Source organism: Rhinolophus sinicus, linkage group LG02, assembly GCF_036562045.2.
Source record: "Rhinolophus sinicus isolate RSC01 linkage group LG02, ASM3656204v1, whole genome shotgun sequence".
In the NCBI taxonomy this organism is placed as follows: domain Eukaryota; kingdom Metazoa; phylum Chordata; class Mammalia; order Chiroptera; family Rhinolophidae; genus Rhinolophus; species Rhinolophus sinicus.
The window spans coordinates 97,566,582-97,591,731 of NC_133752.1; the positions used below are offsets into that span (position 1 = coordinate 97,566,582).

Sequence of the window (25,150 nt, forward strand, 5' to 3'; positions counted from 1 at the left end):
TAAGGCTGACTTGAACACAAGCAATCTGATACCGCGACAGTTGATCTGATAACTGAGGTAACTAGTGCTAAATGACTTACGGGAGGGGAGCATGTACATACACGTGGACACACTGGAAAAAGGGATAATTCATGTCCCAGGCAGGACAGCATGAAGTTTCATCACAATACTCAGAATGACATATAATTTAAAACTTTTGAATTGTTTCTTTCTGGAATTTCCCATTTAGTATTTTCAGACCTTGTTTAACTGCTAGTAACTGAAACTGCAGAAAGCAAAATCACTGATGGGGAGCGGGGACTATAGTAAATGCTATTTTAAATGAACATTTTAGTCAAATTTAACAGAAGAAAAACAAACTGAAAAGAAAATGAAGAAATTGTTGGACTTAAGATAAATCTTTATCTTTCTTCCCCTCAAGAGTTTCTAGCTTTTGCTAAAGTTTAAAAGGTTAGATTCATTTTGATCCAATTCTAGACATTATCTCCTTGCTCTGATGTATGAAGTTAGCAGTTATACTTCTTCCCATCTCCTCTCTCTTCACTTCCTTGTATTGTTACATTAGTCTTTTACATTGTCAAAGTTTAACATTTGTAGTCTGTCAATAACCATATTTTTTAGGGTTGTATAATCTTTCTTTTTGTATTTAAATTGACTCAGTGCTCACAACAAGTCTTTTTTTTTTTATTATACCTTCTCTTTTTCTGAGTTCTTATTCTCTTGGATAGCTAAATTGTGTCATTTTATGGTTATTTCCAGAAAGTCTCAAACCCTGAATTCTTTCCTGCTTGAGCTTGAAACTCAGTTTAGTTAGGTAAAATGTACATAGGTTAACATTTCTTTTCCTCAAAATGTTACAAACATTGTTCCACCATCTCTTTGGCCATGTGTGTTGCTGTTGAAAGATCCAAGGCAATGAGATTCCTCTTTGTTCATGACTGGCTTTTTCTGCAAGATTGCCCATAAGGTTTTCAATGTTTTCTCCAATCTGTGTCTTAGTGTCAACCCTTCTACATCAGTTTTGCTCGTACCCTGTAATTTGCTGGAGCAGGCTCACACTGGCTCATGAGAACCAATTGAATCTTTGTTCTTATCTCTTTCATGTTGTGTGCTTAAACCAGGTACCCTACCCTACCTATCTTTGAATTCAGTCATATTTGTTCTGCATCTCATTGCTTTTCTGTCATGATTTTCCTCCATTTCTTTTCTGAATTCAACTGACTGAGTTTTTCTATCTATTCTTGTTGTCTTCTTACCTCTTCATTAAAGCTCTGTACCTTCTCTTGAGGATTTTCTCCTTTAATGAGAGACCATGTAAGAAATGTCTTTGAGGGGTGGAGAACTTTTGTTCTCAACCTTCACCATGATTCTTTCCTGTGGTATATGCTCTTCATCTGCCTTTTGCTTCTAATCCTTAACTCCTCCTCCCCTTTTTCTTTCTTTCTCTGATTTTCTTTCTTTCTTTCTTTTTTTTTTTTTTTTTTTGGTTAAAAGTTTGTAACCAAACTTTTGATGAACCCCCTCTCAGGTGGGACTGGGAACAACTGTGTTCTAGCAAAACAAAAAAGTGGGAATGGTAGAAGGATGATTAAGTCTTTAGTTTGGATTAGGTTGATTCTCTTGAACACCCTCTCACTAAATCTCTTATAGGCTTTGCCTTGGCACAGCTCTCTTCAGTTTTGAAACTTGAAGAACTCAGTGTATAGGCTCATTGGGTGGTAGAAGCCCCGGTAGCATCATTCACTTTGATTTTCTGTGGGTCACGGCAAAATCCCTTAATGGTAGTCTTTCTGTGTTGTGATGTGGCCTCTGCTACTGCTTCTGCCCTTCCCTTTGTCCTGCCTCTCAATGGCCACTGGCCATCCCTCTGCTGGCTAAGTAGGTGATAGGTCACTGTCCCATGGTCTTCTTCAACTCCTCACCCCTTGCTCTCCTGCATGTTGACCTGGGTCTCATCAGGACCCTTTCCCACTTCCCTCTCAGCCTACCCATGCTCTTGTAATGCATAGCTCCAAGCAAAGCTCATTGCATAGACCTCTCAGGGCTGTGCACTTTCTTTTAGCAAAGTCTCTTTCATTATCAATTGAGGTCTCAGGACTTATGTGTAGGTTCTCAGCTTCTCTCATTTTAACACACATTTCACAGTATTTGACAGTGAGGCTTTATGGATTGTGGTTTGGGACTATGGCCATTTCTGTTTTGCATGAAAGAAGGAGACTCCTCTCTACCCTCCATTCTTTTTGTTGTTTAGTGAGCTTTAAGGAAAGGAAACAATTACTCTGTGATCTTCAACTTGAAGTAACTCTTCCCAGCTTCTTGATAAAATAGGGCAGGGTGTGGTGGATGACAGATGATCACAGTTTTTTGGCACTTCTTTTGTTAAGAGTTGGGGTCTTTCTTGCCTGCCCTTGAGTCCTGGCATTTTCTGTGACCTCCTCAGTTGATAGAAGATAGCAAAATTAATGCTATGGTGTATTTGAGCCCAAGCCTTAAAAAGCTGTCAGTATCCATTTGATGTCTCTTGGAATACTTTCTATGAGAGCCGTGAACTGCCGTGAAGGAAATGAGACTAACTGTGAGACCACCATGCTGGGGAGACCACCTACAGGCTCTCTGATCAACAGTCCTAGTTGAGCTCAGCCTCCCAGCTGTCCCCACAATGTCCAGCTGTGTGAGTGAAGAAGCTATCTTGGCCCCTCCAGACCAGCCTCTCTGCCAGCTGAATACCACTGAGTGACCTTAGTTGATACCACTTAGAGCAGAAGAATTGCCTACCTGTTGTCCTGCCTGAATTCCTGACCCACAAAACCATGAAATATAATAAAATGGTTGCTTTCAGCTACAAAGTTTTAGGGTAATTTGTTACATAGTGATGAATAAACGGAACAGGAGGATATGAATCTTATTGAAATCACCAATATTCATAGTATCGCTATGGCTTAAAACCTTTAGGTCACTTATGTCACAAGAGTCCCACCTTGAGTCCAAGAGAGATGTAGACATGTCTGGGCAACCAGTGAGGTGAATCTATTCACGTAGGTGAAAGTCACAACTGTGCCTTCTTCAGGGAGCCAGGCATCTCTGGTGGGTAGTGAGTTGGTTCAGCAGGAGTCTTTTTGCCAAGGACCATGTAATGTTCTGGGAGATGACTGATACCAAGGGAAAGAGCACAGATTTGACCCAGTAACAAAGTCTGAGTAGTTGGAGGGAGTTGGAACTCTGGAAACAAGTACTGGTTGTTAATTAAAGCCATCCCAAGCCCAGCACAGCCACTTGGCTACGTATCTGTGTCGCAAGGAAGGGTGAGGTTATAAGCGAAAACTGAAAGGGCTGCTTCACTCAACTTTTAAATGGGGTGCAAGCAACACCATTTGCCCCATCTCAGTCAGCATGTAACACAAAGGGAAAAGATCCATCATTTTCACTTCCGAAAGGACTCCTGGGTGATGGGAGCAGCAGAAGGGCAGTGGCCATGCCCAAGCACCCCAAGTGGGCCACGTATCCACACAGCAGTGATGTACCCACCCAGAGGGCCATCAGCAGAGGAATAAACTACCGGCAGGAAACCTGGAGACACTGCTTTGCCTGCTGAGCCATGCTGAGCAATGCCCAGCCTATCCTGCCAGGACTCCATATGCTGAGGGGCACTAGACCCACTTTGTGCCAACTGCCATCATCCCAGCAAAGTGGGAAGGAGACCAGTACCCCACTAAACAAGAGCTGAGGAACACGGTATCTAGTTGCAGCAGACTTGTCCACGAGCACTGGTGAGACATACCTCTGGGGATTTGCTAAGGCGACAGGAGTCCTGCATTAGCCTGTGATGACAACGAGCCCATGAAATAAGACTGCTAATATGAAGACCCCTGTTGTACCTGCAAGTGGGATGGGATGGCCCATACTGTACACGACCAGCAGACACCAGTCATGTCCTATTCCACACGAACGCTTTCACCCCTGAGCAGAGACACCACATTAATGGTGCCCTCTGGAGTTGTGCAGTGTGGACCGTGGACCAGGAGCACAACCCAAAATAGGCTACCATCTGCATGTTAGCTACCTGCACATGATTTTAGTGCAATTAGCAAACTGGATAGAGTAAAAGGCTGTCCCTGGTTCATGGTTTATTATCTGCATCCTAACTTAGCCTGCAAATGTTTGTCCTCTGAAGTACTTTCACATAAAAATGCTTTCAAGAATGAAATCCTATATAAGGATTTCTATACAGGGACTAAATCCTATAAGGTTTCCCTAAGGTTTATGTGGACTATTTAGTTTAACTGATATCACTTTTAGTAACTTTTAGTCAACTTTTTCTAACCCTAATATTTAAGAATTTTTATTTTAGAAAATACTTAAGTGTAGTTATTTGCATCTATTAATAATTTATTAGTCACTTTGTTGGTGTCTTCAGCATCACTCAATAGAAGATTGTTTTTCATTAGAATTTAGTACTAAAATATACTAATTACTTGTAGGGAAATTTTAATTTTATCAGATATTAGGACCACTTTAAAAATTCTGAAGGCTTATATCAGACTCTCAAATTCCTATAATTAGTGTTTTCCAGTGATGTTCTAGAAGTCATTATTTTAAAGATGGCATTACCCATTTTTAGCTATATGAAACTGACTCAAATCCTTGCTTGTTTTAAAAATATTTGTACTTTTTCTTGTGATTTTATAATGTTTTACTTAAAGAGATTCCTGAAAATGATCACATTTGATTTTATGGGATAAAATGCTATGAATCCTTATGTGATGAAATATAAAGTTGGTAGCATAACCTATGATATTTTATTAGTTATCTATTGATGCATGTATTAGTATGTTCAGGCTGCCATAACAAAATACTACAGACTGGATAGTTTATAAACAATAGAAATTGATTTCTCACAGTTCTGGAGTGTGCCATTAATTTTCATCACTTGAGGAAGGTGGCCCCTGCCAGATCTGGCCATTGAAAAGGTTCATTGTCCCTTTTTATAATCAGCAAGTAATCTGTGGGGGCAACTTTGATCCCCTGGAATATCTTGTTCATTGACAACCTATCTCCTGATAGACTGAACATTTTTTGATGCTCTTAGTGTGTGAGTCAGTTATTTATTTGAATATTTCAAAATGATGATTTTAAAAATTCTGTCATTCCTTCCATATTCATTGACTAATGTTCTTTACAAAGAAGGGATTTTTCTCATCAACAGGAATTACTACAACTCCTCCTAAAAAGTCAGGGTAAATGCTTAATTCTTTGTTTTTAATTACTAATTTCCTGAATAAAGAATTGGTTCAATAGTCACCTTCAAAAAAAAAAACAAAGGTGAGCAGAAGCCTTTTATTTTCCTGGATGTTATCAATCCAACAAGTATATGTTCTTAAATAGAGCAGAATGTAACACATTTTCTAAAAACAAAATTTTCTGAAAAATTCTGCATGTACATCTTTGGGCCTTTCTCTTAAAGACATTAGTCTTTTAAAAATGTGTGTTCTAGAGAGAAAAAATAATAATCTAAAGGATTATCAAGACCCTTAACCTACATTATAAAAGTTGCAAGAAATAATGCAGTTTGGCCTATTTGTTTCTTTTCTTTCAAATTAGCAATAGTCTAGGATTTGACTGCATCCATTTTTAGTATTGTTGACATAAGAAAAGACACAGTTGCACAGAATTACATTTACTGTTGAATTCTGCAGTGCCTCACAGGAAGCAGGACACTGAGCATGGATGATACTAATTTTTTGCAGCAAAGTAAGATGCACAAGATGCATAGGTTGAATGGAAGGCTGAGCAACCATTTTCCCTGAGGGCCTTCACATTTTCAGTCCTCTAAATACATTTTGTCATCACATCAAAGGCCTGAGTAATAAGTCTATGGAGAGTTACTTACTAGCAAATTTTATCCTTTAAATTAGGTGAAACTTTTAACCAGCTTTCTGATGGAGAGGAGGAGAGAAATATTCTTAATATAGTAGTCAAGGTTTAGAGCAGAATTTTTCAGTCTTTGAGTAGAATTCAGAATGACAGTCCTCTCATTCCTTACCGCCAGGCACGTATAGCCTTATCTCTGGCTGCTCAGCTGTCCTAATCTTGTTTGCTTCTCCATTTAGTTTTGTAATCTCTGCAAAAAAAAAAAAAAAAAAGTGCTGTATAGAACAGAATTTTTAGTTTTGGAAGATTATGATTCACTTTGAAGTTAGATTTTTATACATTTATATAAATACAGCTGGGTTGTTTGTGTGTGTGTGTTTTTAAGTGAAAATAAAGTCAAAATGCTATGTTTTATCAAAAAGAAGGGAAGGGAAATAAATATGTAACTCTGGCTATTCCAGTCTTGGGAATTTAAAGTAGAATATTATTATTTTATGGTTGATTCTTATATAGATTTGACTATACCACAAGTTCCCCTCAAAAAATTACGTGTGTGTGTGTGTGTAAAATACTACCTAGGCAACCCAACCTAAACTGTGGGTGTTGTTCTTTGTTCATGGATGATAGTGTAATTCCCCTGTATGTATTCAAAAAGGTAGAAGGAGGTCTTGAATTCTTTTGGAGCAATATTAAATTTGATACGCCAATTAAATATGAAAGTAGTTACAAGTAGGCAGTTGAATATAGGAGTCTGGACTTCAGGGGGGACATCCATGTAGAGATAGTTTTATAAGTCATTTGCTTATGGAGGTATTAGGGTAGTGCAAAAGTAATTGCGGTTTTTGCGATTATTTTTAACCTTTTAAACCGCAATTACTTTTGCACCAACCTCATATTTGATGCCATGGCACTAATGAGGCCACTGAAAGTGAGTGTTTACAAAAAGAAGTGAGGGGGTCTAGGGCAGAGCTCTGGGAGATACCAACATTTGGGAACCCAGCAGACAGAGAGGAGTCAGAGGGAGTGTGGCTCTCTATGGAGGAAGAACAGGGGAATGTGGTCTGTTGCAAGCCACGTGAACAAAGTGTTTCAAGAAGGACAGAATAGTCATCTCTGCCAGATAGTGCTGAAAATTCAGGAAGAATACAGTAACGCTGAATTTGGACACATGAAGTTCTTCAATGAACTTAACAAGAGCCATCTCAGCAAGGTGGGATAGAGGGAAGCCCCACCCTGGAGGGATTAAGGAGAGAGGTGAGGAGAGGAAGGAGAAAGAGGGAATATGACCTACAGCTGTGTAAAAGGAGGAGAAATGAGGCCAGTAGTGAAGGGATGGAGGGTCAAAGGAGAGATTGTTCAAAGATGGGAGATGCTAGAGTCCATTTGAATGCTGGTAGAGGGAGAAGTCGGTGATGCACGTGAGAGAGCATCCTTATAGCAGTGAGTTCTGGAGAAAGCAAGAGTTCAACAGAAGAGTTGGCTTCTGCTCACAGCAGGGATAGTTTATCCATATAACCAGAAAGAATAAAGTGACACAAAGATAAGATTCTACCGACTTGTATAAAAAATATGTGCAAACAAAAAAAAGCATACAAGGAAACATCAAAATGTTAATAGTGATCATCTCTTGGTGATGGAGTTATAGGTGATTTTCATCTTACATTTTTTTTGGCATTTTTCAATTTTTTTTAACAAGGAATGGATATTATTTTTATACTTGGAATAAAGTGAATGTAGTCAAGACAATCACACACACTCTCTAGTGACCCTTCATTCCTTGAAAAGGCAAACTCTACAAAACTCCCCAGACATGTTTGTTCTGAACCAGATTGATTTTCTGTAATGATGCTTGTGCTACAGATTCTCACGGCGGCCCTGGTAACGTAGCAATACCTACTGAAGGAACTGTCCCATTTCCTCTCTGCAACAAAATTCTACTTACAGAAATTGTCTTCTCTGCTCTCTTACTTTTCTCTCAGCTAAGAGTGGGGAGAAGAAAGATGTTAGGAACTCTTGACAAATGGAGAATAACCATCAAATATTCTTGCAAACACGGATGCCAATTTTATTTCAACATCTAAAACCAAGTCACTATGTAAAATAATAAACAGAGAAGTCACATTCACAGCAGAAATAGACAAAATTTCCCAGTGGGAACATTTTTTTTCAGTCTCTACATAACTAATTCCTTTTTAAGAGCCCACAGGCACACTTTGACACTGTCTGGAACCACCTAAAAGGTGATTACCAGATGGTATATCTTTCTTAAAATTCACTAATAACCATAATAAAATCATTCTTTTTAGTAGGTGATATTGTGCCTATTATCCAAATCATTAACAAAGGACCATATACTACTTCTTGATGCAGGCTGCTTCTTAGTTATAAATCAACTTCTATGCTATAGAATAACATTTCTTTTATTCTGTTTCTTGAGTAGGTAACCCATGCATAGTGAAATAGTGCAAAAATAGTCAGTGAAAAATAGTCTCCTTCTCACCTATGTCCCTTCCCAAAGGCAACCAATGTATGTAGTCTCGTGTATATTTCTAAATGTATTCTATTTATGTACAAACAAATAACTAGAACATTCATGGAAAACGTAAAAGCCTCTTTTAGTGTTTAATTCAATCATTTAATACTCTTTATCACTTTACCAAAAACATCAAGGATAGTCAGAGAGGCCGGTAACTGTTAAAAACCACTGAAAATTAGAGGTCAAAGGGAATTTAATATTTTTCTGAAATAAGAGTGTAAGAGATCGGGTTAGAGATTCAGTATTCAAAAAAATTGATTTCTATATCTCTTCCTTCAGCATATCAATTTATATTAATCGAGATCTAACCTGTTCTGCAACTAGGTTGTAATTTTTTAAATGTAGTACTTAGCATTGCATGGTTTGTTTTTTTAAAACAATTTCACTCTCCTAGTCATAATGCATACATTAACCTTTAATACACTTATTTTTTAAAAAGTACTCTCTACGGGGTGAACCACCAACCATCAATAGTGCCTGGTCTCCCTCGCCTCCAGACCCTTCTCTTTCCCCCAGTTTGCTTGCATGTCAGAGAGTCAGCAAACTATGGCTTACAGGCTAACGTTGTCCTGCCGCCTATTTTTGTAAATGAAGTTTTATTAGAACTCAGTCATGCCTGTTTGTTTATGTATTATCTATGGCTGCTTTCGCATCATAATGACAGGTTGAGTAGTGGTGACAAAGGTCATATGGCCACAAAGCTGAAAATTCTTATTTATCTGACTCTTTACAAAAAAGTTTGCCAATCCCTATCCTAGAGCATGGAATCTTGGTCATATTAATAAATGGGCAAAAGCATTAGAGACAAGAAAAATCAAGAAGTGATTTTAAATGCGGCAATAACAAAATTATAATGATAGAGAGTATCCTGTAGGAACGTGCTAATTTTGTACAAAACCCCTTGGTGTTCATTTATTTCATATGCTTTAGTACTCACATGGAGAAAATAGTAGGGAAACAACTAGTATAGAGATTTAGAATAACTTAAGGAAGATGCTAACATAAGTACAGATTTTCACCTGCTTCCATATACAGATGACTCTTGAATAACACAGGTTTGAACTGTGTGGGCTCGTTATACATGGATTGTTTTCAATAAATACATAAAGTACTGTAAATGTATTTTATCTTCCTTATGATTTTTTAAATAACATTTTCTTTTCTCTAGCTTACTTTATTGTAAGAATATAGTGTATAATACATATAACATACAAAATATTTGTTAATCGACTATTTATATTATTGGTAAGGCTTCCAGTCAACAGTAGGCTATTAGTAGTTAAGTTTTGGGGAGTCAAAAGTTATATGCAGGGTTTCTGTTTTTGTTTTGTTTTGTTTTGTTTGAGTTTCTAAGTATCCTATCTTTTTTTTAAATTAAAATTTATTGGGGTGACAATTGTTAGTAAAATTACATAGGTTTCATGTGTACAATTCTGTAATACATCATGTATGTATCACATTGTGTGTTCACCACCCAGAGTCAGTTCTCCTTCCATCACCATATATTTGACCCCCTTTACCTTCTTCTGTATACACAATGGAATATTACTCTGCCATAAGAAAAGATGAAATAGTGCCATTTGCAACAACATGGATGGATTTTGAGATTATTATGCTGGGCGAAATAAGTCAGACAGAAAAAGTCAAGAACCATATGACTTCACTGATATGTGGGATATAGAACTGAAAGCAACAAAGGAACAAGATAAATAAAGAAACAGAAACTCATAGACACAGACAACAGTTTAGTGATTACCAGAGGGTAAGGGGGAAAGGGGTTTTTAACTTCATGGTGGGCAGGGAGTTCAGCACCCCTAACCCCCATGTTGTTCAAGGGTCAACTATATTACTTTTCCAATTTCATCCTTCTAACATTGCTACAAATTTTATAAACATCTGTACAGTTCAGATTAATGCATATGTCTGAGGATTTATGTATGAAAGAGGAAGGGCTCTGTGAATGAAAAGGGCAATTAAAAGTGTATTGGGGGCTGGATGATTATCGCATCTGTCACTACAGTCATTGCCCGAGTTGGTCTACTGACCTAACTTCCTTCCCCACCATCATTTCAAAACTGCACACTTGACCGAAGGGGTCAAACTGCAGATAAATAAAAATTATTTTCCCAAGGCACATCAATGACAGCCTGTACTCCCATTGGTAGTACCAGTTGTGACTTTGTTACTAGAATTTAAAGATGGAGAATGAAACTAAAATAAAACCATTGATTAGATTTATGTTTAACAAAGGATTGCAAGACTGCCCCAGTGGCTCCTGGATTGCGTTAGAAGATAGAGCTTGATATTTACAAGGGTATATTTAACCAATGTAAAAGCAAATAAAGCTGTTGCATTACAGTGGTGCAACTGAATACTAACGATAAAAATTTAACATCGAACAGCAATAGTTGTTTCTTTTTTCAGTGTGTAGAACTGCAATACAACTGAAGCTGTAATAACCATGCCTGAGGGTATTCGTGACCTTTGACAACACAGAAAGAAAATATTTATAGTCTGAAACTATGTCTCTCCAGTATTGTAGAGTAAATGAAAAATATAATCTGGCTAACAAGCTGTACTTTTCACAAGAAGACAAAAGTCTTATAAAAGTATTCTGACTTTGCTTTCTCCAAGTCTTACAGAAATTTAATATTGAATAAAGTAACAAGAATAGAAACCAATTCTATAAAATCAAGGCAAAAGGAAAATGTTAGAAGTATAAAATTATCTTGAAACATATATATATTATATTATATATATTATACATTATATATAATATATATTTATTTTTCTTTCAGCATTTCAATTGTTTATAACTAGAGTTAAAAAAATAAAACATCTTTGATCCCACAGTAGATGAATGTTTAGTAAAAGCAAAATATTCACTTCGTTACCCAAGAAATATAGTTTGAGCTCCTACCATTTGTGAGAATCTAGTCTAGGAGTTTGGGATGTATCAGTCAATTGATGTAATAAAAAATAAAAACCCTGTTCCGTACCATGGCGCTTCCATACCAGTGGGAAAACCCAGCCAATAAATATGATAAACTGGTAAATGATGTCGTATAATAGATGGTCATGCATGCTACAGAAAAAATATAGAGCAAGGTAAATTGGATGGGGAGTCCTGGGTTGGTGGGTGGAATGGAATTGTAATGTTAAAAGGAGGGGTCAGCTCAGACCTCACCGCAGAGGGAGGTATGTATATTCGGCTCTCCAGGCAGAGGAAAGAGTCGAGGTGGGCCTCTGAAGCAGACATGTGCCAGGGACAGGGGCACTGCCAGGAGTGAGTCAGGGGACAGTGTTGGGAGATAAGGTCTGAAACAGTGGGGTAGGGGTGGGATCAGATTACATGGGACCTTTTTCTGAATGGCATACATTGGAGGGTACTGATCAGAGAGTGACATAGCTGATTTATGTTATAAAAAGATCATACTCACTATTTGCAATAACCTGAGTCAAAAATAATGGGGGCTTAAAAATCAGGGTGATAAGCAGTAGAGGTTTTATCTCAGAAATAAACATTGAAGGTTTTATTAAATATTCTTTCTGTTTAGGATGTAGGAGATCAGAATATTGTTCAGTTGTAAGAAATCCTCTTTTTTACCCAAGTATCAAGTCAGCAGTCCATGGCAAACTTTCTGTACTGTTCTTACATATGTTCTGTAGCTTTTATGACATCTGATTTTTTTTCTCCTGTCTGTTTCACGGTTCCTAACCCCAGTCACCTCCATCTCAACCAGTGGCACCATTATCTCCTCAGTAGAGATGGAGAGATGGAAAGAAATGGACATTTAAGAAGTTTTAAGGAGTTGCAAACAACATAATTTGGTGAGGGATTGGATATAGCAGGCGAGGGAGATAGAGATTTCTGGAGATTTCTGGTGTGTGCCACTAATTAGATGTGGTGTCGGTCAACGAGATGAGAAATGCTGGAGGGGTTCCAGGCTTTACTGTGGAAGATCATGCTTTGCTTTTTGGACAGTTGGGATTTACTCGCATTTAAGACATCTGTATTTCTCAGTAATCACTCCTTCCCCCGACCTAGTTTCCTCAGCCCCCAACCTCATGCACTTTAGCACTCTACCTTCTGGCCATGGCACGTCATCACTGTCCTGGGGCACATGCACTGCAGTGATCGCTCTACACAGGCTATTCTTTCAAATCTGACCTCGCACCAGTCACCACCCCAGATATGAATACTCTTCCTCAGCTGATAGAACCCTCCTCTTTACTTAACCACCAAGATTAAATGCTAAACTACCAAGAACCCTTCTTAGTTCACCAGAATGGAATTATTTCCTCCTTGCTGTTTCCACAACAATTTTTACTTCCGTGTCATCACTTGCCATATGCCTTGTATTGTTTGAAATCTAATCTCTCATTAGATTAAAACTCAGTCGAATGCAGGGTCTGGATATTATTTCACATACAGTAATCCCTCAGCACTTAGGGAAGTGCCTTGCACATAGCAGGGTCTCAATAAATATTGTTGGATTGAATTGCACACCTAAGTTTTTATTAAAATCACACCAGAATATTCTAAAGAAAATGCCCTTCCAAAATCTGTAGCTGTCACTTCCTATAAATGTGTGTTTTTTAAACTATAAAAAAATTCTGCATTACAGTTCTGTCTGCTACTTGGTATATAGTTAAATCTAACAAATAATGTATGCATATTTTTAAAAAATTATTTGATGCTGGAAAAGTGAAAGTTAACCAGAACAATAATCAGTCATAATTGATTAGATATTCACGAGTGTATAAAATTATAGAAACATTTTAGATGTTCTTGTGAAAATATACTTACTCATTTTAAGAAATACCCAATATTACACTAAGAAAAATCATTTAAAGCTATTACTTACCCAAATAAACTCCACAGGATTCAGTTTGTTTCAGATAAACGTGGATATCATATTAACATAATGATGAAGATTGGACTAGACATCTTTCTTCAAAAATAATCATGTATTCATCTTACACGTATTTATTGAGTACCTACTATGTCCCAGCTACTGTTGTAGGTGCTTAGGAAACATTAGTGACCAAAAAAGACATGTAAGAAGATGTAAAGTATTTCTACAATTGCTGATTCTTGTTTCATTTTAATTCACAGACTATGCTTTAGTTTTTCTTAATTATTCATTACAATTTTTTTTTAATTAAAGTTTATTGGGGAGATAATTGTTAGTAAAGTTACATAGGTTTCAGGTGTACAATTCTGTAATACATCATCTATATATCACATTGTGTGTTCACCACCCAGAATCAGTTCTCCTTCCATCACCATATTTTGATCCCTTTTACCCTCATCTATCACCCCTCACCCCCCTTACCTTCTGGTAACCACTAGACTATTGTCAATACAATTTTAATAGCTTTTAAAGTGTTTAACTCATGGAAAAAAATTCTTATAAACCAATTTTATGTACCTGAATTAACTATGCACATTTTATGTATTTTCAAAACCCACATGAACAAATATAGCTATGTTAATTAGTCGAGTATATTTGAAGCAATAGCTGGTTGTACCGCCTTGGTTTTAACATATTCTTCTTCAGAAATGGATCTGTCCAGACATAGCAGTCCTAGCTGAGATTATCTTAACTTTTAATATGTTTATCATTAAATCTTCCATCAGATTGTGTGCCCCATGTCAGCGGGGCCTTATCTGTTGTCTTAAGAGTTTTACCCCAGCTCCTAAACAGTGCGTGAAACAAAATAGATGCTCCAGAAATTTAAATGTTGTTAAATGAATGAATGTAGTAGTGGATGTTGAAACATATACAATTTAAGTTTCTACCATGTGTGTGTAGGGGGGGGTTGGGGGTGGTGGTGCTGGTGGTGCTTGTGGTGATGGTGGTGGTGGTGGTGCTACTGCTGCTGCTGGTGGTGGTAGTGGTGGTGGAGGAGGAGAAGTCTAACAGATCAGAACAAGAATGGAAATGTCATATTAATCACCTGGCTCACTGAATTTTGCCACAGGCTGCACCCATCACATACTTGCTGACCTCACTTTTCACAATCCTTAAAATTAAAGGAAATTGGACTGCATTATATTTAACTTTTCTTCTCACTCTTACATCCTATGATCTTCGATAGTGTTAATTGTGTAGATTTTTAAAGGCTAATTTTAAACCTGAACAATAATACTATTGATGCAACTAATCATGCCACTTGAAAGAGGAAAAATGTGAGTCAATGTGAGTCACTCACTAGTGCTACTTTGTCATGGTAGCTATCACTATCTTTTTTTCTTTTTTTTTGGGGGGGCCTCTTTTCCATAATGTTTAAGGCCCAAGCAAGTGACAGCAACACTGACCATGCTTTCCAGAGCCTCCCTTTGTCTAGCAGTAATTGGTGATGCAGAAATACAGTTATGAGAGAAATACAAATAGGGAATTCCAGTCCCAGGAGGCTTCTCCAGTTAAACTGACCTCAACCATAAACCAGCAACAGATGGGAGGAAAGTTTGCTGGAGCCAAGGTACCTTTTCACCATGTTCCTCCAGCACCTGACGAGGCTTCCATACTGTGGCCTGTAAAATCAGCCTTGAACACTGCAGTGAGAAGAGTGAGGAGAAAAAAAGAAAGAATGGTTTGCATCATTTCCCTATGTCTGATATAATGCACAATTTCTGCTGAGATACTACCATCAGGGCGTGTACAGGATTTAATAAATATAATGAAATACTCCAAAAACGATGTTCACGAATCCTTCATCAGCAAGGCCTGGGTACAGATTCTTCTCACTGTCTGCTCAGTTGATGCTGAGACCAGCGTCATGCATTTACAGTTCATGTTTGTTGAGAACAGAGGGGATATCTATGGAACAAGAAGAGAGTGAAGACAACTAAATATAAAGTAAATATAAATTTAAAATGTAATTAAATATAAATGAAAAGTAAATGTTAAATATAAGTATAATAATGTTAAATATAAATATGAAGTAAATGAGGACTGAACCCATGACCATAGAAGTAATAATGATAATAATAGTTCAAATTAGTAAACGTAGGAGGCATTGAATGGATTACTTTACATATATTATATAATTTAATTTCACAACAGCCTTATGAAAAAGGCTATTATCCTTTCTATTTATATCTGAGGAAGCAGAGTCAGTTACTTGCCCAAGGGCAAGGAAGTGGCAGAACCATTTAATTGGAATAATAATAGCTGTTATGTTAAGCATTTCCATATGCCCATTCTAATTCAGCATTTTACATGAAATAATCCATTTTATTTATCCTCACAAATTTTTTGTTTTTTGAGCTGAGCATTGTGAATCTAGAGCCCCTGCTGTTAACTATTACTTTGGTGTCATTAATACCACAACCTAAACAGAGGAAAGGATTTACACAGCTTCAGAAGTAACTTTTGATTTTCCATGTTACTGTTTTGGAATTTAAGGTCTAATAATTTATCAGTCAATCCCTAATCCTCCCTGACTTTATGTTCATCATTGCCACCTTGTTGGCCATGCCCCATTCCTTCAGCCCCTCCATCCTTTAATTAGAACGAAGTATTAATAATGGAACCATACTCTAGAATAGGGCCAACATATCTTCACAATTACCCCAGTAAATTCAGTCTCAGTAGTAAAAGCTAGTTTTTCTACTAGCTTTTCTACTAGAAAATGACTCTACAATTTCTCTTCGGAATGAAGCACTCAACCATTCCCTAGGTAATATTTTTCAGTACACAAATTTATCAAACCCTTTAGGTCGACAAATTTTTAAATTCCAGGATTGGAAGATGCAACAGAGATTATATGATTAGCAACTTGGATATCCTTGATCTAGATAAGGTGGTTATTAGCTTTCAACATTTTTTGATGATAACATGTTTTTTAGGAAATGATGATAGTAATAGAAGTGAAGGGTTTTTTCCCAATAAAAAAACTCATCTACCCAAATTGAAATAGACAAGCCTACAATCTTTGTGTTATAAGATTACCATCGTAATATCCCGTGGTATCTTATTTGCAGTGTACTTTTTATTGAGTTTCAGGAGTTCTTTATATATTAAACATATTAATCTTTTGTCCATCATACATATTGCAAATATTTTTCCCATTTTCTCTTTTAACTTCTGTTTTTATTATATTTATATTAAAATTGTTATCATGTCAAATCAATTTCATTTTATTCATTCTCTTTTCTATCTTATCATGCTTACATTTTCCATCCCTACCCTTTTATTACACAAGCTTTTTTTGCATCTTCTTCTAGAACGTTTATGACTCCATTTTTAATTGTATAAATTTTTTAATCCACCTGGAATTTATTGTTACATGGAGTATACAATTCCTACATTTTTAATTAGCTGATCCAGCACAACGTCTTGAATTTTTTCCTTCTCTACTAATTTAAACTGCCACATTAACCATATAATATATTCTTAAGATATATGATCCTAAGTTATGAAGTATTCACTACTAGAATTTTAACTGTTCTTAGGTATCTTTACTTAGCGATGATGTTTGTTTTTACAGTGTGGTAAAATGATTTATTTTCCACTGGAATATGCTACTCCATTCTATCGTTTCCACACTCTACCCTTGGATTAAAATATTTCATTGGCTTCTCATTGTGCCCGGAGTCCAACCTCACCATTGACCACCATGCCTCTTGCTGTTCCAAGTGCAGGGCCGTCCCTGAGTCTGAGGAACATGGCATACTCTCCCCTCCCTCCACGTATCCTTTTTCCCCATCACATAGTCTGACAGCCGCCAGGCTTGGGTAAATAAAAAAGGATAGATTTAATTTTTTCCATTAAATTCTGTGAATATTAAAAGTGTATTGTGGTTACACTTTTTATCAAAGAGGATGGTGGGTTGGACAGGTTTTGGCACCTGAGCTGCCTTATCATTAAGAGGCTTGTCAGAAATGGTGAGATATGAACTAAAAGGGCAGTGCATAGGATTGCTCACTCTAGGAGACACTATTCTTTGCACACTGGCTTCTTGGGCAGAGCTCACTATTGCAATTCAGTCCTATTCAATTCAGTTGTAAAATTGTATTTTACATCTTCGTATCCTTAATGCCAGGCACAGAAAGATGAACAAACCTTGCTTTCTCCCACAATTTCTCCCCGTCCAGCAGGAATGATGAACATACATTACCTAATTGAACGCAGCTCTACTAGTAGTATATTCTCTCTGGAAATTCTTTCACAGAAGGAATTTCTGTGCAACTACTTCACAGAAAAAGTGATATTTGAGTCTGATTTTGCATAAGTAGAATTTTGCCACACTGGAAGGAAAAATAATTCCAGGCAGAGAATACAGAATGAGCAAAGCACAAAATCTTGAAAATACTTGACATATTGGGGAATGTTCTGTACAGAGATGATGGCTGATGATGCTGGAAAGGTTGTTTGAGGCCAGATTGTGAAGGTCCATGAATTCCATGCCAGAAAATTTTTAAGTCATACTGTAGATAATGGGGAACCATCTGAGGTTTTTAATCATCACTGTACAATCTTTGATACGTTTTTGGAAGCTAATACCAAAAGTAACGTGGAAGAAGAATTCACAGGAGTGGAAGAGTGAGAGTACGAGCCAGCCAAATATTGATCCTTTTATTCTTCACTATCTCCTTGTCATTGTCCAGGAACAGTCTTTAGCTGCCAAATGGGCCCATAAAAACAGATGAAAAATTCAGGGCCCTTCACTTAAATCAGTGGATAGTTGGATTTCTTTTTCTATTTTCTTAAAAATAATGTATGAGTATCTTTGGAAATAGGGGGATAAATAAAATGATACTTGTTGAGTGCAACAAAGTGGAGACTAACTATGTGTCAATCCTGTGCCAGAAATCATGGGGGATAGGTATTTATTCATTCAACAAACTTTTTTTGAGGACCTAGTATGTTCTAAATGATCTGCTTATTCCTGGGATACAATGCGGAACTAAGACATATAATCTTGTGCATCTTGCAGCTTACATTGTAGTAAAGGATTTAAATATAAACTAAATTATCCATACAAATGAATGCATAATTATACATTTTTGTAAATGCTGCAAACATTATTATGCAGGAATCTAATAACTGCAAATAGGAGTAAAACTATTCTTACTATTAGATACAAGTCTTAGATATATGATTTGCAAATATTTACTCCCAGTCTGTAGCTCCGCTTTTTGTTCATTTAACAATGCCTTTCATAGATCAGAGTTTTAAATTTTAATGACATCCAACTTACCAATTTTTTTCTTTCATGGGTGGTGTTTTTGGCATTGAATCTGAAAACTTACCTCCAAACTCAAGGTTATCTAGATTTTTTTTGCCTATGTTATCTTCTAGGAGTTTTAGAGTTTTGAATTTTATGTTTTAAGACTATGATTCATTTTGACTTCATTTTTATGAAGGTGTAAAGTTAATGTCTAGATACATTTCTTTTTGCATGTGGATGTCCAGTTGTTCCAGCACCATATATTGACGAGATGTCTTTATCCTGAGGAAGTTTACAATCTGGGAAAGGGAATAAGATCTATACACAAACGATTGACTAAAATGACTTAACTGAGATGTTTTTGTACTGAAAGATGTGTATGGAATTATACTAAGGGGTTTAATTTGAAATGGACAGTGAAAAATGAATAAAGTTTCATCACATAAATGGGTCAAGGAGGAAATAACAAAAACAAAGGACAAACTTTACATATGTTTTAAAAGATCACTCTGCCTGCAGTGTTTAGAAGAGTATAAAAAGGCAAAGTTGACAGGAGGGAAACCACTTGAGAGACTATTGAGAATCAGTATGGTGGAGGAGATGGTGGTGAGAAATGTTTGGTTCTAAATATAATTTAATGATAGGGCTGAATGGATTTGTGTATAGATTACATAAGGGGGATGAGAAAAAGAGAAGGATAACTCTCAGGGTTTTCTGCCTGAAGAATAAGAAGAATGGAGTCACCACTTACTGGGATGAGAATTGAGGGGCTGGGGTGTTCAGGAGCATGGTTTGGAATGCGTTAAGTCTGCCTATTAGACTTCCAAGTGAAGTGATGAGTAAGCAGTTGGATCCTGAAGTCTTGAGATCAGTAGAGTTGTCAGTACATGACTGGTATTAAAAGCTATGAAATCAGGAAGTGCATGTAGATAGAGAAGGAAATAGCTCCAACAACCGAAGCTTGGGAGACTCTAAAATGTCACAGAAAGACGTGGACGAACCAGAAAAAGATACTCAGATGGAGATGCCAGCCAGTTGAGGAACAGAATCAAGAGAGACGTACAGGAAGCGAAGATGGATGTATTCAAGAAGGAGTCTATTATATGCTGCCGATAAGTTAAGTAAAATGAGGATTAGAATGACCACTGGATTTAGCAATGTGAAGGTCATTAATGTGCTTAATAGAAGCTGTTTCCCTGGGTGTAGCAATGACAGCCCAGCTGAAATGCATTTTCTTAATGGATGGAGAGAAATTGAAGAGATTAAGTATAAATAATTCTTTTGAGAATTTTCTCTATAAAGCAAGGAAATGGAATAGTAGATGGAGGAAATTCAGGGAAAGGTGTTTTTGTTCATTTGTTTGTTGTTTTTTTTTTGAGATGGGTGCTATAACAGCTGAGAAGGGAAAATGAGTGATGTAGGAGTGACAGAGGAAGGAGTAATGTCCTTGAATAAGTGAGAGGGGACAGAATCTAGTGCACAAAAGGAGGGTTGGCTGTAGATAGAGGCGGTGACTTAATTCTCTAAGCAATGAGAAAGCATTAAAGTTTACTAAGTGAATGGTGTGATTCTTATTATTCCTCACTATTTACTTTTTTCCCTTTTACTAATAGACAAATTCAAATGCTTAAAAGTACGTCCAAAAATATACATGGAAAATAAAATTTTGGTCAAAATAAAGTGGATGATAATTTTCGTTCCAGAAAAGTTGAAACAAACCCCTGTGTTTATCTCAGCAATTTCTCTGGTCTTCATATCAAATCAAGATCCTGATGCTGTTCGTGAAAGTTGCTGAAATGTTTTAATTTGAAAATAAACTTCTTAGGGTCTGAAATCAATTTTCTGAATACACTTAATCTTTTGAAAATCCAGTGTGGTTTATTTTGTATTCCTCTTAAATTTTGTTGAACAATAATTTTTTTCAATTATGTTCTTGACCACCAATGGCCTCGCACACCTCTGACAAAACTGGAAATCTAATGAATTCAAATCTCTTTGACTCACTACTTTGTAGAAGATTAAATCACGCATAGGAATTTAGAGGAAGCTTTAAAAATTTATATATAGGATAGTCCTTGATAGAAATAATGAATTCTTTTGATCATCCATGAAGTAAGTTCGACATTGTACATTTTTCCAATGGAGAAAACAAACAGATCAAAATGCATTAGATTACTTTCTGGTAAATAGTTACCATTGAATTTTAGTAAATCAGCTTCGTAGAAGTTTTTCAGTCTTATATGAATCTAAAACTTACTTCCATTATGATCAGTAATAAGTTCTCAAATCAGAACGGTTTTTCTCTTTGTATTGCTTCACAGACATGAGCGTATTCATACCAAGAAAAGTAACTTCAGCAGATCTCTAATATCTGGTCTGAAGGATGTAGATGATTTGGCAACCCTAGAAGTTTTGGATGAGGTAAGAAACTCAGTTTAATTGAACTTAAACATTCTAGATTTTTTTAATGTATAGAAGTGATGTGAGCAGGAGGTTGTTTGAACAACTCTGTACGTCTCATGCTTTCTTTGTCTCTTTGCTTCCTGATTCTCTCTCTTATCTTCAGTTTTAATACATATATTAATAACTCAAATCTGCAGATCACTCCATCCTGGTGTCAATTCTTTTCTTTTTTTGATACTCAAATTACAAAGGTTTGTATTCCCACTAGCATGAATTGCTTATTGGTCACAGACCCTTATTCCCCTGAATTCTTTCTAGGAGTTTCAAAGGGATGATTTACTGAGGTCAAAAACTAGCCTCCTACAACCTCCATGTGGCATCCTTCCTCTTACTCCTTTTCTGTTCCTCTCAGTGACAGTAGCTAGAGGCCTCCAAGATCCCTCGAGAGCCTGTCTGTTACCACAGCCAGTGGTCCCCTTCGTGGAATCACAAAGCCCTGCTCTCACGGAGCTAACCTTCCAGGGCACTGAATTCTGCTTGAAACTCCTTATTCCCATGACCTCAGAAATAGTTCTGACATCACTTGTGAAGGCACAAATCCAAGCCAGTAAATTATAGTTTCAGCCTCCTTTCCCCTCACCCCCCTGTATTCCAGATAATCAAATCATTAGAGAAATGAATAGTTCTTTTCAGTGAAAGGTTGGGATCTCTATCCTGCTTGATCAGCAGATTTTTGGTTTTTCTTAATACTTCTGATACATGCCTGAGCATTTTGCTCAGAAATGTAACACATTAGGAGATATTTTCTGAACAGAAGTAGTCATTTTGTAAATTTAGGGTTGTATAAAAACTCAAGTACTTCCTCAAAATAACCTCTCTTGTGAACATCAAACATCTTTTAATCAAATCGTGTTTGCAAGTCAGAGATTGCCAAAACCTTTCTGAATCCTTATGTATCAAATTTTCCAATGATGTGAATTTCTAGGCTTGTGGATCATAAAGAAGGCTTTGCTGATCTATATTGCTGACATATTGTGTTAAACACTGAGTTTGTCTGTTTGTATTGTCTGAGCTTTCTGTTTTGTCTCTTTTTTTACTTAAGATCTTTTGTTCCTCTCTTGTGTCGTGTACTATAAATGATGATTTCTGATGCTATTAACATTGATTCCACGTACTCATGATTTAGCAACTATGACAGTTACTTTTCTGAACTTTCCTTCTGCCTCATAAAATCAAATGTCTAAGCAAAGGGCTAGGACATTCCACAGCCACCGAATAACCTCGATTTGCAATAGAATCATGTTCACTGTATCTTCCCTGTCCTTTTTTAGTTTTCTTTCTTTTTATTTCATCTTCTGCATTTATTTACTTCCTTGAAAGCATTACATATATATGTATATATGTGTTTTATTATTATACTATATAATACATGTAATATTAGGTTGGTGCAAAAGTAATTGCAGTATAAAAAGTTAAAAATATTGCAAAAATCGCAATTACTTTTGCATCAACCTAATACTATATATACAGAGGGTGCAAAAAACTGTGTACACATTTTAAGAAAGGAAAAACTGTATTAAAGTTATGCTGATGGTAACCACTTTGAGCACCTCTTGTAATTGCAAAAGTCAAACGTGACCTGTATTCATCTTTTGTTATCGGTATATATTGAGTATTACAATTTTAATACAGTTTTTTCCTTTTAAAAGTGTATACATTTTTTGTCGCCCTCTGTATGTGTATAAAATGTTACTGTAATATCAAATGTGTCCTTTGGAAAACACAGGTAACAATGACATCTCTCTATGGCTCTCAAAACTAAAGAAAATGCCTGCTCAGTGAAAAGGGAGTTGCTGACCCAATGTTATACTTCTTACAAGCAATACATCTATTTCTTTCTGAGCCTTGGTCCAGATTCCAGATGTTTTATTTATTATTGTTTACTTTTTAAATTGTAATTGACCATAAATGATTTTTAAGAAAAAGAAATTATTTTTTGTTTTGTTATAGAATACAGTCTCAGAGCAGCTGGAGAAATGTTATTCCAGAGATCAGGTTTATATGTATGTGGGAGATATACTCATTGCTCTTAACCCTTTCCAGAGTCTGGGTCTTTATTCCACAGAGGTATGTGGTGTGTCTTGCATTTCTTACTTTGTACTAATAATTACACTATTCAGATATTTAAATTAATTTAAATGGTGCCAAAGTAAGTTTTATTCAGAGCCTTGAATAAACAGTTAAATAATTATTGTTAAAACATAGAGATAGGGAAAAAAAGAGAAAAAGAATCAATCTGATTGTAGTATGTGCTCTTCGTTTTTCCAATAGTATGTGACACAGTTTTAATTGCATCCAGTTATTCGTAATTAGTCTATACTAGGTATCATATCAATAAACAGATGCCTAAAAAGATGTATACATAATGTCTATCTCTGAACCAAGTAAGGGATAGTCAAAAGTATAATTACATCGTTTCTGTTGGTAATATATACTTAATGGCTATAAATATTGTCATTATGAATTTAAATATTCCTATTGACATAGTGATTTGTTTTTAATATTAGACAATGTGTGTTTTATTAATGTAAGTATGTAATAATAGATTATTCAACCCCTAATGGTTTAAATATAGAATAGGTTTCTGTAATTAAACTATGCTGTTTTTCATTTTTGTTAATATATACAGAGGGTGGCAAAAAAATGTATATACATTTTAAGAAAGAAAAAAACTGTATTAAAATTGTAATATTCAATATATACCGATAACAAAAGTTGAATACACATCACGTTTGAATTCTGCAATTACAAGAGGTGCTCAAAGTGGTTACCATCCGCATAATTTTAATACAGTTTTTTCCTTTCTTAAAATGTGTATACATTTTTCTGGCACCCTTTGTGTGTGTGTGTGTGTGTGTGTGTGTGTGTGTGTGTGTGTGAGTGTGCGCGCGTATATATAGACTTTATCAAAAAATAATGCTTTCATTAACCTTATAAAGCTATGAGACAATATGATGAATAATATTATATCTAAAACAATTTTACGAGCAATAAAGTTGATCTCATAATATAATTGGTTTATATCTCTTGGTTCTTGTCAAGATACATTTTTTAACTTGTCAAAGTCAGATTTTTTTAAATTTTTATTAAATTTATTGGGGTGACATTGGTTAGTAAAATTATATAGGTTTTAAGTGGACATTTCTATAATACAGCATCTATATATTGCGTTTTGTGTTCACCACCCAAAATAAGTTCTCCTTCTATCACCATATATTTGACCCCCTTTACCCTCTGGTAACCACTAAATGATTGCCTTTGTCTATGATTTGTGTGTTTGTTTGTTTGTCTTGTTCATTTGTTGCTTTCAGTTTTATATGCCACATAAGCATAAAGTCATATGGTTCTCAACTTTTTCTGTCTGACTTATTTCGCTTAGCATGATAATCTCAAGATCCATCCATATTGTTGAAAATGACAGTATTTCATCTTATGGCTGAGTAATACTCCATTGTGTGTATTACTATATATACAGAGGGTGCAATACTATATATATATATAGCATATATACTGCCATTTTCAACTATATATATATATATATATATATATATATATATATATATATATATATATATATATATATATATATCACATCTTCTTTATCCAGTCATCTATCAAATGACATTGTGGCTGTTTCCATGTATTAGCCACCGTGAATAATGCTGCAATGAACATCAGGGTATATACGGTATTTTGCCTTGTATAATGTGCATATTTTTGCCCAAAGCTGTGAGGGAAAAATAAGGTTGCACATTATACACAGGTAGTACTAATTCCATATCTATATAAATGTTTTTAATTCTTTTATTTATGCTTATGAGTTAAAAATGTAACTCTAGAAATCAATAACAATATCCATATGCAAATAATACCCTGGAATATGATAATCGGTTTTGTTGAACTTACAACAAACCTGCAACAACAAAGATTTCTTGACCTTCTATGATGTATAAATATCGTAAACTTGATACCGGTACATAAAATTTCTTGTACCTTGCATCTGTTCTTGTGTTTTATAATTATTTGTTACATAAAATTCTTGTACCATAATATGTTTAAAAAATAAATGCTAAAATTCCTTTATAGTATAAAAAACAAGTA

The 25,150-nt window shown here is 35.8% G+C and overlaps 1 protein-coding gene across 7 annotated transcripts in view; it reads left to right on the forward strand.

The window, feature by feature from the left end:
• Positions 1–25,150, forward strand: part of MYO3A (myosin IIIA) — a 217,461-nt gene that overhangs the window by 67,288 nt on the left and 125,023 nt on the right. For 6 of the 7 annotated variants that reach the window (XM_074324949.1, XM_074324950.1, XM_074324952.1 and 3 more), the window contains 2 exons: positions 20,908–21,007; positions 23,000–23,116. In XM_074324949.1, the coding sequence (XP_074181050.1) occupies positions 20,908–21,007; positions 23,000–23,116 (217 nt within the window). The remainder of the gene's footprint in view (positions 1–20,907; positions 21,008–22,999; positions 23,117–25,150) is intronic. The other variant, XM_074324951.1, reaches the window with a different exon arrangement.